General features: G+C 47.7%; 1 protein-coding gene across 1 annotated transcript in view; it reads left to right on the top strand.

Annotated features, from left to right (window-relative positions):
• The first annotated feature begins 18 nt into the window (after nucleotides 1–18).
• Nucleotides 19–16,756, top strand: part of Gan (gigaxonin) — a 29,144-nt gene continuing 12,406 nt past the window's right edge. The window contains exons 1-3 of the mRNA XM_090357224.1: nucleotides 19–234; nucleotides 13,549–13,663; nucleotides 15,669–16,019. Of these exons, the coding sequence (XP_090213350.1) occupies nucleotides 68–234; nucleotides 13,549–13,663; nucleotides 15,669–16,019 (633 nt within the window). The 5' untranslated portion in view covers nucleotides 19–67. The remainder of the gene's footprint in view (nucleotides 235–13,548; nucleotides 13,664–15,668; nucleotides 16,020–16,756) is intronic.

The raw sequence follows: 16,756 nt of genomic DNA, 5'->3' as shown, positions 1-16,756 counted from the left end.
GGCGGCGCGAGGGGTCGGGCCTGGCGGCCCCGGGAGCCCGACGGACCGCGGAGGAGCGGACGCCGCGATGGCCGAAGGCAGCGCCGTGTCCGACCCTCAGCACGCCGCGCGCCTGCTGCGGGCTCTCAGCTCTTTCCGCGAGGAGTCGCGGTTCTGCGACGCGCACCTGGTCCTGGACGGGGAGGAGATCCCGGTGCAGAAGAACATCCTGGCGGCGGCCAGCCCGTACATCAGGTGAGGGCGGCGCGGCCCCGGCCCCCGCCACCGCGGCCCCCGCGGCCCCCGCGGCTCGGGCCTGCGGACCGGGCGGCGCCCCACCGCGGAGAGCCGCCCTGCGCCCGGCCGGGACGCACCCTGCTTCGGGGCAGCCGAAACCACCTCCCCTGGGGGTGGGCGGAAGGGAGCCCGACCCGAGGCCGGGGTCCGCCTGTCACAGGAGCCACTCCCTCCCGAGAACTCCCGTGGAAGAGAAGGGTGGAGCCCGACCGACCCAGGTGAAGGCGTGGAGAATCTCTTCCCTTCTCGGGATGCAGCTACCACCGGACGATCGGGAGCTCCCGGGGGACGTAGGTGGTCGTGTTAAAAGTGCAAGAAAACGAAGCTTAAACCTGATTTTCCGGCACACCTCACCAGGTTAATGAAAAGGTTGATAAGACAGTGAATCAGACCTTAGGAGAGACTGCTGTCTTGTCCTTTAACAGCTTTTGTTTTTTAAACTACAAACTGACTTGCTGTTAATAAAAGAAGGGAGCATGCCAAGCGATGGAGAAAGTGCCCAGTAAGCTGGCTAAATATAGTGAATGCCACTGAAATGGATGGGTCAGAAAAAGCCAGAGGATGTGAACTGGAGTCTCAGGCCGGGGCTACATTTTAACCTTTGCAGGATTGTTGATGCTAACTCAGGGGTAGTTCTCCTTAAAACTTCTGCCATCTCCCCGCCCTGTCACGTACCCACATTTTCACTCCTCCTTTGTGGGTTAGGAGGGCGTCTTTGATAAAGTAGAATTTAGATCGCCAGTGGAACAGCTCACAACTGCCAGTCCAGAGGTTAGGTCAGACACTGGCAAACTGCACCTGCAGGCCCTGTATCGGTAGTAGTCCCTATTTGGACAAATGCTTAGGAAAACTATTTTAGATGTGTTGTTGTTAGTGTTCTTTAAGTGGCATCCAGTTGGCTTGGAAGGACTGAATTGTAAATTACAGAACACATGCTCTCTGTCTCCACTCCTTTTTCTCTTTGGCCCTTTGCACTATAATATGCCCTGTACTTTGCTCATTGACTTTGTGGATCCTTCACAACCACAGCGTAAGCTAGTAAAGCCAGGGATTATTCTCTTGCTCCTTGCTGGGCCTTCCTGCCCAGAGGTTTAGTGAGTGTGCTGAATGGATGCCTGCCTCTGCACCGAAGCACTTTAGCCATTAGAGGACTTGGCTCCCTCATACTTCCATGTTAGCCAGAGAAAGCACTGAGAAGAGCATTGGACTTAGTTTGGACACCTGCGTCCTGCATCTGGTGCTTTGGCTCCTGAGGCCCTGGAAGATGACTTGGTCTTGGCCTCAGCTCAGTGGACACATGAGTGATAAAATGTGTCTTTGTTGTACATGATGCTTGAGCTACCTGTGTATAAATGTGCTTTAGTTCACGTGGCTGCCAATATAATAATACCCCCCAGTAAGGAGTTCTCCTGAGACCCAGGTCTGGCACTCTCAAGTAGGAAAACAGGGCTCAGTGGGCATTAGAGGCATGTGTCGTGAGGGCACACACATATGCTTAATCTAGAGCTGGATTCCCAAATTTCTTGTGCCTGGTCTATTCTGTTGCAGGTGACAGTGTTACTTGTGTTGACCCAAGCTCACTGGTAAACCTGCCATGCAGTGCCTCATGATATTTTAAAGGTTAAATGCTTAATTTACCAAGCCCTCTACATTTTGGCTCTTTTCAGTCATTTTGTATATTTAGTAGGTAAGGAAGATATTTTTAACATATTACTAATAAACAAGACCCAATGTGTTTCATTAGTAACAGACTTGATTTCTTTTGGTTATTGAAGTGTTATGCACATTATTTTTCCCCCCCTTTTTTTTTGGCCAGTCCTGGGCCTTGAACTCAGAGTCTGAGCACTGTCCTTGGGCTTTCTCAAGGCTAGAGCTCTACCACTTGATCCACAGTACCACTTCTGGCTTTTTTCTATGTATGTGGTACCAAGGAATCAAACCCAGGTCTTTGTGCATGCTAGGCAAGCACTCTACCACTAGGCAAAACTCCTGGCCCCATTTTTTTTTTCCTTTTAAAGTTATCTTGAACCCAGCCTGTACTTGCCAGGCAGGCACTGTGCCACTGGAGCCTCACTTTCAGCACTCCACAGACTGGATATTAAATCCAGACTGTTCCTCCTTCCCTCTCTCTCTCCCTGTCTTCCTCCCTACCTCTCTTCCTATCTTTCTGTCTTTCTCTATCTCCCCTCCCCCATCTCCTCTTTCTTTTTGTAGGTGGTACTGGGGTTTGAACACAGGTCTTCTCACTTGCTAGGAGGGTTCTTCCACATTCCAGTGTGTTTTTACTTTGGTTATTGTTGAGATAGGGTTTCCAACTTTCCCCCAAGCTATCCTGAACTGCAAATTCCTCTATTGGTTTGTTTCTGACAAAGCTGAGGTGTAAAGCATAAATCAACACATCCAGCTTTCTGCTGAGATAGAGTCTTGCATACTTCCTGTCCAGGCTGGCCTTGAACTGTAATCCTCCAGATCTCAGCCCCCTGAATAGCTAGGACTAAAGACAAACACCAGGGTGGGTATTTTATAAGTAACCTGTTCAAATAAATGTTAGAGAATACACTGAAATGAAATAAAAATGTATGTATTTTAGAACTTTGTGGGTTTTTAAAATCCCTTTTGAAGCATAAGCATTTAGGCCTGGGATATCATTAATCTATGGATCGGATGCTAAAAAATATGGTGATTTCTGGGGCTGGGAGTTTGGCCTAGTGGTAGAGTGCTTGCTTAGCATGCAGGAAGACCCGGGTTCGATTCCTTGGTACCCCACACACATAGCAAAAAGCCAAAAGTGGTGCTGAGGCTCAAGTGGTAGAGCTCGAGCCTTGAGAAAGTCCAAGAACAGTGCTCAGGCCCTGAGCTCAAGCCCAGGACTGGCAAAAAAAAAGTATGGTAATTTCTGGAGTCTTTTTTTGAACCCCAGCTTTGTTTAATGTCATTTAGCTGGATTATACAGTTTAGAAGCCAGACATCTATTGTTTTCTATTTGCTCATCACAGAGCTAACCCAGGTTACTCACACTAGGAATCAAGGCAAATCATATGGCAGTTTTCACCTTAATGTAAGAGTGCGTGCAGGGTACAGATGCGTATATGCTGGTATGAAAGCCTGAACTCGGGGTATGGGCGTTATCCTTTTGCTTCTTCACAAAAGACTGGCACTGTGCCACTTGAGTAACACCTTTACTTTCAGCTTTTTGGTGGTTAACTGTGGATGTGAGCATCACAGATTCTCCTGCCTGGGCTGCCTCTGAACAGGATCCTCAGATCTCAGCCTGCATGCCATTTTTCCTGTGGCTTGTTGGGAAAATTATGTGTAAACATAGCTGAGGACTCTGAGAATAGCAAGACCGACCTCATAGCTATAATGACCCACAGTCTCCTGTCTCAGCAGCTCTGAGTCCTGGAAAAGGCCCCATGGGACTTCCAGAAACTTCCTTATTCTGGAATATGACAGGGGGGTGCAAGTATGAAGCCCTTTGAGTCTCCACAGACCCACTGTACAGCTCAGAACCCCTTTCTCCTGAACTGTGGCTCATGTGAAAAGAATTTGGAAGGGCGGTGCTGGCATGCTGTGGCTCTGAACTCAGACTCTTAGTCCTGAGTTCACTTTCTAGAATGTAGGCTTTTCCAGGGACTTAGACAGTGTTAGATTGTTTAGCTTTTAGTCCTGATGAATAAAGTTCTCTGAGATTTATGGATCCTTTGTTGAGTCAGCTAATAACAGAAATGGATCATTCTTTCCTTCCCTCCCTCCCTTTCTCTCTCTCTCCCTTTTTCCCTTTTTCCCTTTCTCCCTCTCTCCCTCCTTCCCTCTCTCCCTCTGTCTCTTGATTTGTTTGAGATCAAGTTTGTGTTGGGATGGAGTGAGACACTGGGCCTCCCCCTTAGCTTTGGATCATGTTGAATAATTCTCCTGGGCCCTCATTTCCTTGTCTAGGAAGTGAGTTTGTTACAAGTCCTTTACCATGTGTGACTCTGCACTGCTCTTGTTTTGCTTTGTGTGTGTTGTAGAGAGGGAAAGTCCCTTACTTTGTTGTGTCATTTAAAGTTTCATGACATATTGATGCTTAAACATGTCCCTTCCCCTGTCCTGCACAGCTGTGTTGGGTGTTCTGCCAGGAGCGTTGCGCTGTAACAAGCTGGGCTCGTGCTCCTGAGCTGGGTATGTCCCAAAGCCTAACTATTGAAGATCCTGTTCTGCCATTTAAGTTTAAAGTTTGACTCGTGGCAGATGCTGCCGAGAAAGCAGGTGCTCTTGTGTTGGGGGTTCACACTTCTTGGTGACACAACACCCTTACTGTGGGTCTACAGTTGTTCTGTAACCACAGGAGTTAACAAGGCCCTGGGTCCACTGGTGCCGCTGCCTCACACAAGGCAGCCCTGAGTCCCTGACTCCTGTGCTGGGGTGGCTGCACAACCTCCTCAGAGTCTTCCTTCCTCTTCCTACTGAAGATGTAACCCAGAGCAGATCCCTGACAGCAAGCAGATCTGTGCTGAAGCAAGCGATTTAGAACAGTGCTCACTTAATACTGCTCACGTAACTTTGCCTTATGCTATTTTTATAATCTTTTTTATTACTTGTGATTTCAGTTTGTATAAGGCTCTAGCAGATCTGTTTCCATATTTATTACAGCTACTGAATGTCCTAAGGATTTTGAGTAGAGGTTGTAGTCTGTTAAGTGTCATAGTCTCAAGAATTCAGTTAGAAACTCCAGATTTGAACCACTTACAGTGAACTAATGAGCTTTTTTTTTGTTTTGTTTTGTTTTGTTTTTGTCGGTCGTGGGACTTGAACTCTGGGCCTGGGCACTGTCCCTGAGCTCTTCAGCTTAAGGCTACTGCCCTACCCCTTGACTCACAGCCTCACTTCCTGTTTTCTAGTGGTTAATTGGAATAAGAGTTTCACAGGGGTAGGGGGAAGGAAATAGGGACCAAGACATGAGAAAGGGTATCAATGTTTGTGAAGTAATGCACCTTCTATCTGGTGACTATAATGTAACCCTTCTATTAATGAGTCTCACAGACTTTGGTGCCTGGGCTGGCTTTGAACTTTGATCCTCAGATCTCAGCTTCCTGAGTAGTTAGGTGTGAGCCACAGCACCTGGCTAACGTGAGCTGTTTTATCTATCTATATGTGTGTGTGTGTGCGTGCGCGTGCGTGCGTGCGTGCGCGTGCGTGTGCGTGCGCGTGCACGTACGCACACACACGGGCTCCATGCTTGGGCACTGTTCCAGAGGAGACACGGTTCTACTTCTAGCTTTTTATAGTTAATTGGAGGTAAGAGTTTCATGGACCTCCCTGTCTAGACCAGCTTCAAACTCAGATGCTAAGGTTTTAGCCGCCTGAATAGCTACGCAGGAGCCCCCATCTTTTAATAGATCTAGGACTTGTTTGTTTTTATCCATCTGTTCTAAGTCCTTCCTAACTAGTGCTTAGATTAAATCTGAGGCCAGGATGTGTGAGTACACTGGTAATTCCTGTCCTCAGGAAGCTGAGGCAGGAGCATCTCAAGGACAGATGAGTTTTGTTTTTTTAGTTTAATTCCTTGATTTTTTTTTTCTAGTATTGGGGTTTGAACTCAGGGCCTCAAGCTTGATGGGCAAGTGCTGTACCACTTGAGCCATATTCCTAGACTCAATCCAGTGTTTTAAAATTACTCTTTTTTTTCTTGTTTCCCCCCTCCCTTCTTTTATTTTCTTTACTCCTTTTCTGTGTCCCCAGCCTTGATCAAGTGTTTTAAAATTATTTTTATTTGATCTTTTCTTCCCTTCTCTCCCACTCCTATCACCTCCCCTTTCTTCTTTTCTTTCTCTTCCTTCTCTCCTTTGTATTTGCAAACTTCTTAGACATCCCCCTTCCCTTTTTTGCCACTCCTGGGGCTTGAACCCCAAGCCTGCGCACTAACACTCTACCACTTGAGCCACAGCTCCACTTCCAGCTTTTTCTGTGTATGTGGTACTAAGGAATCAAATCCAGGGCTTCATGCATGCTAGACAAGCACTCTACCACTAAGCCACATTCCTATCCCATAAACCCCATTCTTATGTGGACTTTTCAACAGTAGTGTTACATCTATTAGGTGTCAAATCCGAAGAGGGACCTGCCTGTGCTCCAGAGGTTGCAGAAGACTTGGAAAGAGGAATTGCAGTGACTCAACTGGCCCTGTAGCTGCTTGCTTGTTGTGAGAGACAACGTCTCCCACTGGCACCAGTGAGTGCCCATTCTGGAAGGATTGTGGAAGGTTTCACATGAAACAAATCAATAAGACTCTTGTTAAACATAAAGGGCAGCATCAAGGGGTCAGATACACAGTACACTCTTGAGGATTGTTACTTTGAGTAGTGGTGGTAAAACTTAGCTCTAGTGAATACTCTTTGTCTTTTGTCTAAACCCTTTTGACCTTTGCTACTTACATTTTGGATTTCCCCCATATATTTCCTTCTTGTTTATTTTTATTACTTCTAAGTGCGATATGGGGTTTGAATTCAGGGCTTTGAACTCCCTTGGCTTGCTTGCTTAACTGCTGTTCTACCACCTTTTTTTGTTATTTTGGAGATGGAATCTCATAGATTTTTCTGCCTAGACTAGTTCTGAACAGCAGCCCTCCTGAGTCTTCTGAAAGTAGCTCCCTTCACTATTCTTAAGGTAACTTTTATAATTTAGAGATTCAAGTATAGTACATTGCCCCATAAAAACTCTGGTTGCTTCAGATTACATCTAGATCAAACCCTGTATCTATTTAAAGCATGAATCAGTTGTTCTTACAATATTAAGGTGGGACCTAAAATCCATTTGTAATCCAGAAAGCAAACAGTTAGGGCAGGTAAGGAGTCACTGTGGCTTATGAGCACCTTGGGGAGTGGCACCCTTCCTAGGAGGGTTGCTAGGCTGTCATTTTGTGTTCTGAAGCTGTAATATAAAGGAATAATTTGTAAGTTAGAATTCTGGGCTAAGGGCGGAGGCACAGGGCACGGGGCCTGACAGGTGGCAGGCCCCAATGGAGCAAGGAGGAAGGAAGTCAGAGGTGTGTGCATTGGCTCTCCCAAGGGAACGGTCACTGTGTGCTGGCCATGGCTGGACTTGTTGACCACTGTGTTTGGAAGAGCTGAGGGTCAGATCATCTTCCAAATAGTTACTGACAAAGAATGATTTAGTCAGAGAATGCAGGATTGCTTGGCTGCTTCCATTCTAATGTGAAGATAAATGGTGACTATAAACACCTCACAGAGTTAACGTGAGAATACTGAGAAATATACAGCTGGAACAATGGAGCGCCTGCCTTGCAGGTATGAGGCCCTTAATCAAACCATACGGCCAGTGGTTCACACCTGGAATAATCCCAGCTATTTGGGAGCTGAGGTGTGAGGATCATGGTTTGAAGCTAGCCCAGGCAGGAAAGCCTGTAACACTCTGAATTTAACAGTTAACCACCCCAAAAAGCCAGAAGTGGAGCTGTAGCTCAAGTGGTTGAGCAAAAAAACTCAGGGACAGGATCAGCATTTGCAGCAAGACAAAATTCAGGTCATGGTGGAGTTTAGGTCTTATCCTAGGAGTTAGGGGAGACCCCAGTTGGTTGGAAGGGACATCTACTTGCATAGGAAGGTCTTGGGAGGGCCAGACTGCTTGTGAGGCATAGATCACAACTACAGACAGGTAAGATGCCGGGACTGGAGTTCAGTGGAGGAGTTAGAGCCAAGCAGCTAGATTGGTGCTATTTGGCATTGGGACTTGGTGAAGAAAGGCGGAGCCAAGGAGTGGTGAGGCTCACCCACCCACTGGAGCCCCATTGTACCCGCTCCCTCTGGCCATCTCATTCATGATGGGAAGTAAACCAGGGACGGTTTAGAAAGAGTTTGTAAATAACGACCAAGTGGTTGTGTGTGTATGGGGCTTCGGTGGGGCAATCACATGGGGAAGAAGCCATATGTGAACAGAGCTTGGAGAGCTGGGGGTGGATGGGTGGGTGGGTTTGTGAAGAGAGACACAGGGCCCTCAGGTAGAGTGGAGCCAGCACTCTGTAGGCATGGGAGGGGGTATGGAGGGATGAGAAGAATAATGGTCTGGAGTGCCTGGCTAGTTCTCTTAATTTTGTGTCTGTGTCTATGTCAGTTGTGGGGCTTGGACTCTAAGCCTGGAATTCTGCCCTAAGCTCTTCAGCTTAAGGCTACTGAAGAGCCCTTGAGCCTCAGTGCCACTTTCTAGTGGTTAAATGGAGGTAAGAGTCTCACTTTGAACTTTGATTCTCAGATCTCAGCCTCCTGAGTAACTTAGGATTACAGGCGTGAGCCACCGGACCTGGCTAGTTCTCTTAAATTTATCTAGTCGTTCTCATTGATAATCTTAAAGAATAGTACTGGTAAGCCAGGCACCTGGCACTGCCCTCCCAGCTACTCAAGAGGCTGACAATGGTAGGATCCGGGTTTAGCCCAGCAGAAGAGTCTGTGTAAGACTCTATCCCAATAGAAGTTGGTCGTGGTGATGGAAGCCTAAGATCCCAGCAACTACGTGAAGCCTATACACGGTGGATGGCAGGTACCCAGGGAAGGACTGGGCAAGGGTAGAACCCTGCTGTAAAAATAACCAGTGAGCCAGGCGCCAGTGGCTCACGCCTGTAATCCTAACTGCTCAGGAGGCTGAGATCTGAGGATTGTGGGCAGAAAAATCCATGAGATCATTATCTTCAATTAACTACCGGAAAACTGGAAGTGATGCTGTGGCTCAAAGTGGTAGTGTGCTAGCCTTGCATGAAAAAACTCAGGGACAGTGCCCAGGCCCTCAGTTCAAGCCCCACAACCGACAGAACAGCAACAGCAAAACAGTGGAAGAAGCAAGGCTGGAGGTGTGGCTCAGCATATCCCAGTCCAAACCCCAGTGCTGCAGAACGAGGGCTAGTCCCGTGCTGTATGGAGTCCACAGTGAGCAGAAGGTGGCTGGAAGGGACATGACCAGGCTGGCTGGACTGATTCATGCCAGCCTGCCATGGCCAGGTGGTTGGCATCAGTTGTAGCTGCTACTAAAATAAAGAGGAAGCAAACATTTCACTAGTAGAGCATGGGTCACAAAGGTGAAGAAAAGGGAGACAGATACCAAGCTGGGCTGGGCTGCTGGAGAAAGAGCCACGGTTAGAGGTGGCACATGAACTGTGCATGTCTTGCTTCTTTTGTCCTCCTGCTGCTGTCTGACAGATAAGATCAGACCCTGTTCCTCCTTCAAGACGGGTCCAGTGCCCCCTCCTCCAAGAAGCTTTGGTGTGCATCCTGTGCCACCAGCAAGACATCCACTAGCCCTTTATCTAGCGGGAAAACAGCAGGTAGGCAGCGGGCTGCTTTGGAAGCAGCCTAGTTTTTTTTCAATGGTTACTTTTCAGGCCCGGGGGCACTCAAGGCATGAGTGAGTGGGGCACACATGCCAGAGAGAGTTGAGGATGTCATGGCTGTCAAGATATTTTCTTGCATGGCTGATTGTGTGCTGGGCTAGAGACAGGAGCACAGAAAGCTCAAGCTGTGGGAGAATCCTGATTCGTGCTGTTTCACATGGCACTATCAGTCCTACTAAAGGCCTGTAGATTCTAGTGCCAAGAAACCTGGGAGAAGTTGAGAAAGCACAGCTCCAGTGAGGGGGTGTCTCCTGCATGACTGAGGCATTCACTGAGAGGCATTTTTCCCCCTGACAATATTTTGGAAGGCAAATGAGGCTTCAACTTGTTTAGAGACCTCTGGAGTATAAATTAAGAGGCACCAGAAGAAGAAAAAGAAAAAAAGTTTTAAGGTAGAGTGTAAAGATACTCAATTGGGGGCTGAACTTGGAGCATCTCTCCTGTGCTAAGGGAATGGACAGAGTGCCACAGACACTATTGCTTTCAAAAAAAGAAAGATGGTATGACATTTGTGTGGTACAAAAGGATAAATGAATGCAAAAATGATCACAGCTTCACATGCTTCTACTCACTCTTTGTGTGTATTCTGGGAGTCTGGTGTATATGAAAGGTCATAGACCACCCTCGAACTCCTTTCACTGGGAAAGAGAAAACAGTGAGCCTGCGAATGAACCTGTTGCTGAACTAAGGATCTTCTGTAGTATTCAGTGCCATTTATATACTGCAGCACAAGGGATCAGAATCAGAGAGAACGTGTTGTGTGGGGGCGGCAGAGGGGGTCAGTACTGAAGTGTGAACTCAGGACTCTATACTAAGGAAGATGCCCTTCTGAGTAAGTCATCCACCAGCCCAAGGGGAAATCTTTTCAGGAGAGCCCTTCGTCCTTCCCTCTCCTCCCTGCCTGCCCTCTATCTCTGCAATGTAGGGACACAGAGACCTGTCTGTAAGCCAGAGCAAATGTCCTCCCCCAAATCCTGGCCATCACACCCTCACTTTGGATTTCCTGGTTTCCAGAACTGTGTGATACAAATTCCCATTGTTTAAGGGGTGGGGGAGGAAGGAACTTCAAAATCAAAGAGGCTTAATCTCAAGATGACCTTTATTCTTAGGGTCTTCAGCCTTTATTAACACCTGAAAAATAATTCCTAAATAGACAATCTAGAACTGACGGGTTGTGACATGAGTGTCTTTTATGCGTATTTTCAAAGGGTCAGGGTGTGACCAGAACAAAGAATGGGGCTTGCTTCATTCTAGAAGAATTTTTTTTGCTTCACAAGTTGCTGTCTCATGACTCTATCTTGGAACTCATCTTGTAATTTTTCTTTCTCTCTTACTCCCTGTCTCTCTCTGTCGTGTCTGTCTTCCCTCTGTCTGTCTGTCTGTCTGTCTCTCTTTCTCTCTCTCTGGTTTGAGACCAAGACTCATTAAATATCTGATGCTTTCACTCATTGGCTGCTGCTCTACCACCTGAGCTATGCCTCCAACTCCAACACTTTATATCTGAAGAGGTAAATTTTACTGACTGCTTTCCATAAGAACTAGATTTAAATATTTTTGAAAACCTACTTCATAGACAAAAATAGGGAAAAAAATCACCTGAGGGCTTATTTGATCACTTTAAGTTAGTCCCTGGCTTTGAACAGTGTGCTAAAATAAATACCTTACAGTTGTGACGTGTGCATTACACACTTGCGGTTCCTGTTCCCGTGTGACCCCACTACACAGCAGTCTGAATGTCTCAGCGGAATGCCCTCGCCTGCCACGTTCTTATGGTCATGACTTCACACTACTGTTACGTGCAGTCTGCTTTCCCCTCCACCGTTAGACGCTAGGGTTTATTCCCCCATTAATAAACAAGTGGGAAGACAACATTGGGATTCATTTTCTTAGCATTCTATAGTGCAGATGAATTCTGGCTTCACCCCGGGCCAGAAGCTTGAAGAAGATGTGTTCTGTGAAGCTAGTGTACAGTCCAGAAAGATGTCTCCCGTAAATACACTGGCAGGGTTGCCGTGTAAAGACATTGGCAGTATCTTATCTGACTTGTTAGCTTGCCTACCATCCCTGTCACACTTGGAAGTGTCAGAACTGTCAGTATTTGTCTTTAGGTTGGACTTTTAAAAGCGATGTGATGTGGCCGGGAGTTTGGCCTAGTGTTAGAGTGCCTGCCTACCATGCACAAAGACCCAGGTTCGATTCCTCGGTATCACATACATAGAAAAAGCCAGAAGTGGTACAGTGGCTCAGGGTAGAACACTAGCCTTGAGGAAAGCCCAAGGACAGTGCTCAGGCCCTGAACTCAAGCCCAGGACTGGCAAAAAAAAAAAAGTGATGTGATGTTATCCAGGGATTGACAGACCTTTTCTCTAAAGGTCAAGATATTTTATTTAGACTTTGTAGGTGGCCTGTGGTCTCTGTCTGGTTTTTGTTCTAACACCATGTCTAGCTCAACAACCGTATAAAAATAGGCAGCAGGTTATACTGTGCCATCCTCTCATTGACAGTATTAGAAATCTTTAATTTTTGGATATATAAACTTTTACCTGAAGTCTGCCTTGAATTCTGTCTAGTTCAGTCTCCTGTAGAACAGGCTGACAGGGCAAAAGCCTCATCCACCCGTCTGTACTCTCGGTTCCTCCTCGCCACCCATCCTGCTGAAAATCCTCTTCCCTAGTTTTCACTTTCCCTAGTGTTGCCGGAGTACTGTCTTCCCTGGCCGGTTGGAAATGAGCATATGTTGAATGGAAGTGCCTGTTATGGCAGAGACACCTCCCTTCCTCACAGGCACATGGCTTCCCTGACCACATAGGCCATTCTCTCTCACACGTCTCACCTCCTGTTTTGTCCTTGCTCTGCAGTTAGACTTGAATCTCATCACTTTATTAACGCTGGTCCTTAGCCAGACACTGGCAGCTTGTGCCTGTAATCCTAGCTACGGTTTGAAGCCAGCCCAGCAGGAAAATCTGTGGGACTCTTACTCCAATTAACCAGCATAACTCAAGTGGAGGTATGGTTCTAGTAGTGGATTGCCAGCCTTGAACAACAAAAGCTAAGGGACAGTGCATAGGCCCTCAGTTTAAGCCCCAAAACTGGCATGCAAGAAAAGAAGAGAGAAGAAAAACAGAAGCTAATGTTTAAAAATTGTGACATATAATTGCCAAATCCAGTGAAAACCTCCACGAGTTTCTGTTGTTCGACCTAGGACTTTATCACTGCCACCCATTTTCCTGACTTTCAGTCTCCCTTGTTTTCTGTGTCATCTCCTGTTCTTCTCTCCTCAGTTTACTTTCTGGTCTCCTCTCATCTGTGTTTTCAGTATGCCCAGATTCTAGCCTCACCTGAACGCTCTCCTGCCTCTACCATGGAGACTCCTTAAACCCAGGTGGTCCAGCTCCCTCTCCCATTGGGGACACTCCCAGGAGGCCTGCCATTCCTTCCCAGTGTCTCATCAGTGCCAAGACCTGTGGTCTCTACTTGTCTGTCTCCCCAGTCTGCCCCCTCGCCATTGCCCTTTCCTGTTCACCTCCTTCTCCTACTGCCCTGGAGAGAAGTGTCAGGACTGTACTCAGATATAACTCCAGTGTCTTCAGAGACCCGCTGGGGGCTCTGAAAATAGCATGGTACCATTCTGAAAGAAGTCCAGTGGTCAGAACGACAGTATTCTGGGCAACAGACTCAACAGCAGTCATTCCAGATTACAGCGGTGGAGTAAACTGAAGCATTACACAGTGCGGGTGGCAGGGGGGCGAGGGGAACATAAACATCTGGGTCTGAGCCAGTGGAGCCAAACTTAATGTAACTAAATATAAGTATATACTTTAGCATATTTAGTACATTAATATTTATAGCTCTTTCTGTTCTTTCATATAAATTTTACGGTTTTTTTTCCCCCTTAGGACAAAGTTAAACTATAATCCTCCAAAAGATGATGGATCCACTTATAAGATTGAACTTGAAGGGATATCGGTAATGGTTATGAGAGAGATCCTGGATTACATCTTCAGCGGGCAGGTACGAGGAGAGGCTTCACAGACCCTTGGGGCCCGAGTGACAAAACTCTGCCATCGTCTGTCATGTGCCCCCAGCCCGCGTTTCCTAAAGAGAACCTGCTAAAGTAGGGTTGTGGGCCTAAATCCAAGTTAGTGGCCTGCAGTTCTGGGCCATGCTCTGTGAGCTTGGACAAGCAGCGTGGGCCTTGCCAGCCCATTCACCAGCGGCTCTGTGCACCTTTGCTTTGTGTCCACACTGCTGCAGGCTTTTCCATCTCCATGGCATGGAAAGAGAAGGTTCCTTGGTTACTGATTGTTTTGTAGACATGAAGAATTCCTTTCCCAGGAAGGGATTCCCATGGCTGATAGACGCTAGAGCTTGTTAGATGCCTGTGTTCTGTGGTCTGCACTGCTGTCCCTCTGCCCACCCATCCTGCCAATTACCCCTTGCCTCTGGGCCCACCTGGATTTCTAGAGATAAACAATGCCCTGGGAAGAAATGTCTTGTGACTAGACTTCTTTCTTTTGCCCTCTTCCTTCCCCCAGCTCCAGATGGTGATAGAAATTCTGGAGAAGACTCTTAGGAATGTCAGGGCGAGTCTTGAACAGGTTGGAATATCTTGCAGCTGTTACATGAGAGGGCATTCGCTGAGTTCTCTCTGTGGTCTCCTTTGGTCTTTCCGTACTTGCTCTTGACCTCTCTTGTCTCAGAGTGTCCTCCTGCATACTTCCTAAGTATTGGGGTAGATTGCTTGCCTTCTCTGATTGCATTCTATCAGACTTGGTGATTCTCATCTTCTTGAAGTGTGTGGTGTGATTTTCTAATGTGTCTCCTCTTCTCTAAGCACAGGCAGTGGGTGTTTATGTGTGTGATTGTTAAAGATGAATGAATTTAAAGCAATTTTAGGACCGCCCTTCAAATCCTCGTAGCACTGTAAGAGCATCGTAGGAGCAGCCTCCCAAGTGAAATAGGGCTTCTTTCTGTGCAGGTGTTTGTACAGTGAGGACACATCCCTGTGCAGGTGTGGGTTGAACCACGAGACTGTCTACAAATCCACTGTGTGATCCACTCCTGATTTAAATTTGAAATGTTTCAAATGTCTAGTATAAGCTATAACAGACTCCTGCTCTGGCATTTGGTTTGATTGAGATGTAATTTATGGGTTTTTCTTATGCTGCAGGCATTGGTCTGTGGATGCCCACTGCTTTCCGGCTGCATGCAGTAAGTCAGTGAGTGCCCTGTGAGGGAGCAGGTTTCCCTCTGTATGGCCTTGTCAGTACTGATTCGCACAGTTTGCTTGCTCGCTGTCTGTTTTTACGTGTGGTGTGCTGCTCACCACGTGGTACCAATGTCTCTGGCACTGTGGATTCTCGGGCTGTGGAGTGCAGGCACCCTCCTCTTGCGGGGGCCCTCGTGATGGCCAGTAGAACCTTCGTGGCCTGAATCGCCATGTTGCTTGAGTGGATAAAGAAGCTTCTGATCAGAACACAAGAAACACGGGAAAAGCACTCATTCCTACAGGGCAGGACCCTCAGGCGGAGGACTCAGTCCAAAAGTAGTGGGATGCCCAGTTGCAGTTGCATCTCAAACCCTGTGTCAATTCGGAGCAGAACCTTGGAGGCAATACAAACCCCTGTCCCTTTGAGGCCTTGTGCCCATGTGGTGTATGGTGTACTTGAGGAAAAGGGTTTCAGCAGCTCTGGGGTGAATGTAAAGGGAATCCCTTTGCTTCCCCTTTTGCTGAGCCTTTCAGCCAGGTATCTGTGAGTTGCAGAGGTGAGCATTTGGCCAGGGCCTCCCCTCAGGTAAGGGGCATTCACACTGGAAGGGCGGAAGGCCCCTGGAAAGGTGGAAGGCCCCTTGGTGCCTCAGGTGCCCTAAGATGTGCTGGGTTGAACTACGAGATGGCCAGCATTCATTTATCTCAGACCTGTGAACATGGGAATTTTGTGTAGGCTGACTTCCTAAAAGGGGTTTGGGTTCAGCTACCTCCATGCAAATACAAAATGTCTCCGGTGTCTTACAGATCAGGCTCAATGAAGACACAATCCAAGATGTAGTCCAGGCAGCAGACCTGCTGCTGCTGACAGACCTGAAAACCCTGTGCTGCGAGTTCCTAGAAGGTTGCATTGCGGCTGAGAACTGCATTGGCATCCGCGACTTTGCGCTGCACTACTGCCTGCACCATGTGCATTACCTCGCCACCGAGTTCCTGGAGACGCACTTCCGGGATGTCAGCAGCACAGAGGAGTTCCTTGAGCTCAGCCCGCAGAAGCTCAAAGAGGTGATCTCTCTAGAAAAGCTCAACGTTGGCAACGAAAGATACGTGTTTGAAGCAGTCATCCGATGGATAGCACACGACACAGAAATGAGAAAGGTACCTGTCATTTTTGACATGCTCTCTTGTTGCCTTTGCATTATTTCCTAATCTAGATCTTCAACTGGAAAGATGCCCCCAGTCTGTGACCTAAAAGGTCATCTGCTGGGTCCTGGTGGCTCCCACCTAGATGGATGCTCAGGAGACCGAGACCTAGAGGGTCAGGATTTAAAGCCAGCCTGGGCAGAGAAGTCCATGAGAGAGTGCATTTCCAATTAGCCAGCAAAATGCCAGATGGAAATCATAGGGTGCCATCCGTGAGCAATAAAGCTGAGCAAGAGTGCAAGGCCCTGAGCTCAAGTCCTGGCAGTGGTGCGTGGGCGCGCCTGGAAGGCAGCTGCCTGTCTAACATGAACGTGCTGTCTTTCCCATGATCCCAGGCAGTTGTTGGTTCTATGCAGGTAGGAATTGTGGTAGGTATAGAAATGACGCCCAAGGCTGGCAGTCCTGGGCCCTCAAGTACCTAAGTCCCAGGGCTGCCAGAGCCAGAGGCACACAGCTCTAAGTCCCGAGGGCTTGAGGCCTGTTGTTCCAGATTCTAAAAGCCAGAGACTTACGGTTCTAGGTGTTTGGGTTGGAGGCTGCTGCTCTGGGCTTTAACTGTCAGTGGCTCTGGAATTTGGCACCTGCTTCTTCCAGCTGCAGTGAACACAGCAGGCATTCTGGTGTTAGGGCTCCTAAGTGGGCCTTGGACATTGGGACCCTCGGCTCCTGCAGCAGCTGGTATTAGAGCTCTC

The sequence above is a fragment of the Megascapheus bottae genome, chromosome 24 (assembly GCF_031878675.1).
Source record: "Megascapheus bottae isolate mThoBot1 chromosome 24, mThoBot2.hap1, whole genome shotgun sequence".
NCBI classification, from domain to species: domain Eukaryota; kingdom Metazoa; phylum Chordata; class Mammalia; order Rodentia; family Geomyidae; genus Megascapheus; species Megascapheus bottae.
Note: the sequence above shows the minus strand (reverse complement) of the source record. Positions and strands in the feature narration are given on the sequence as shown.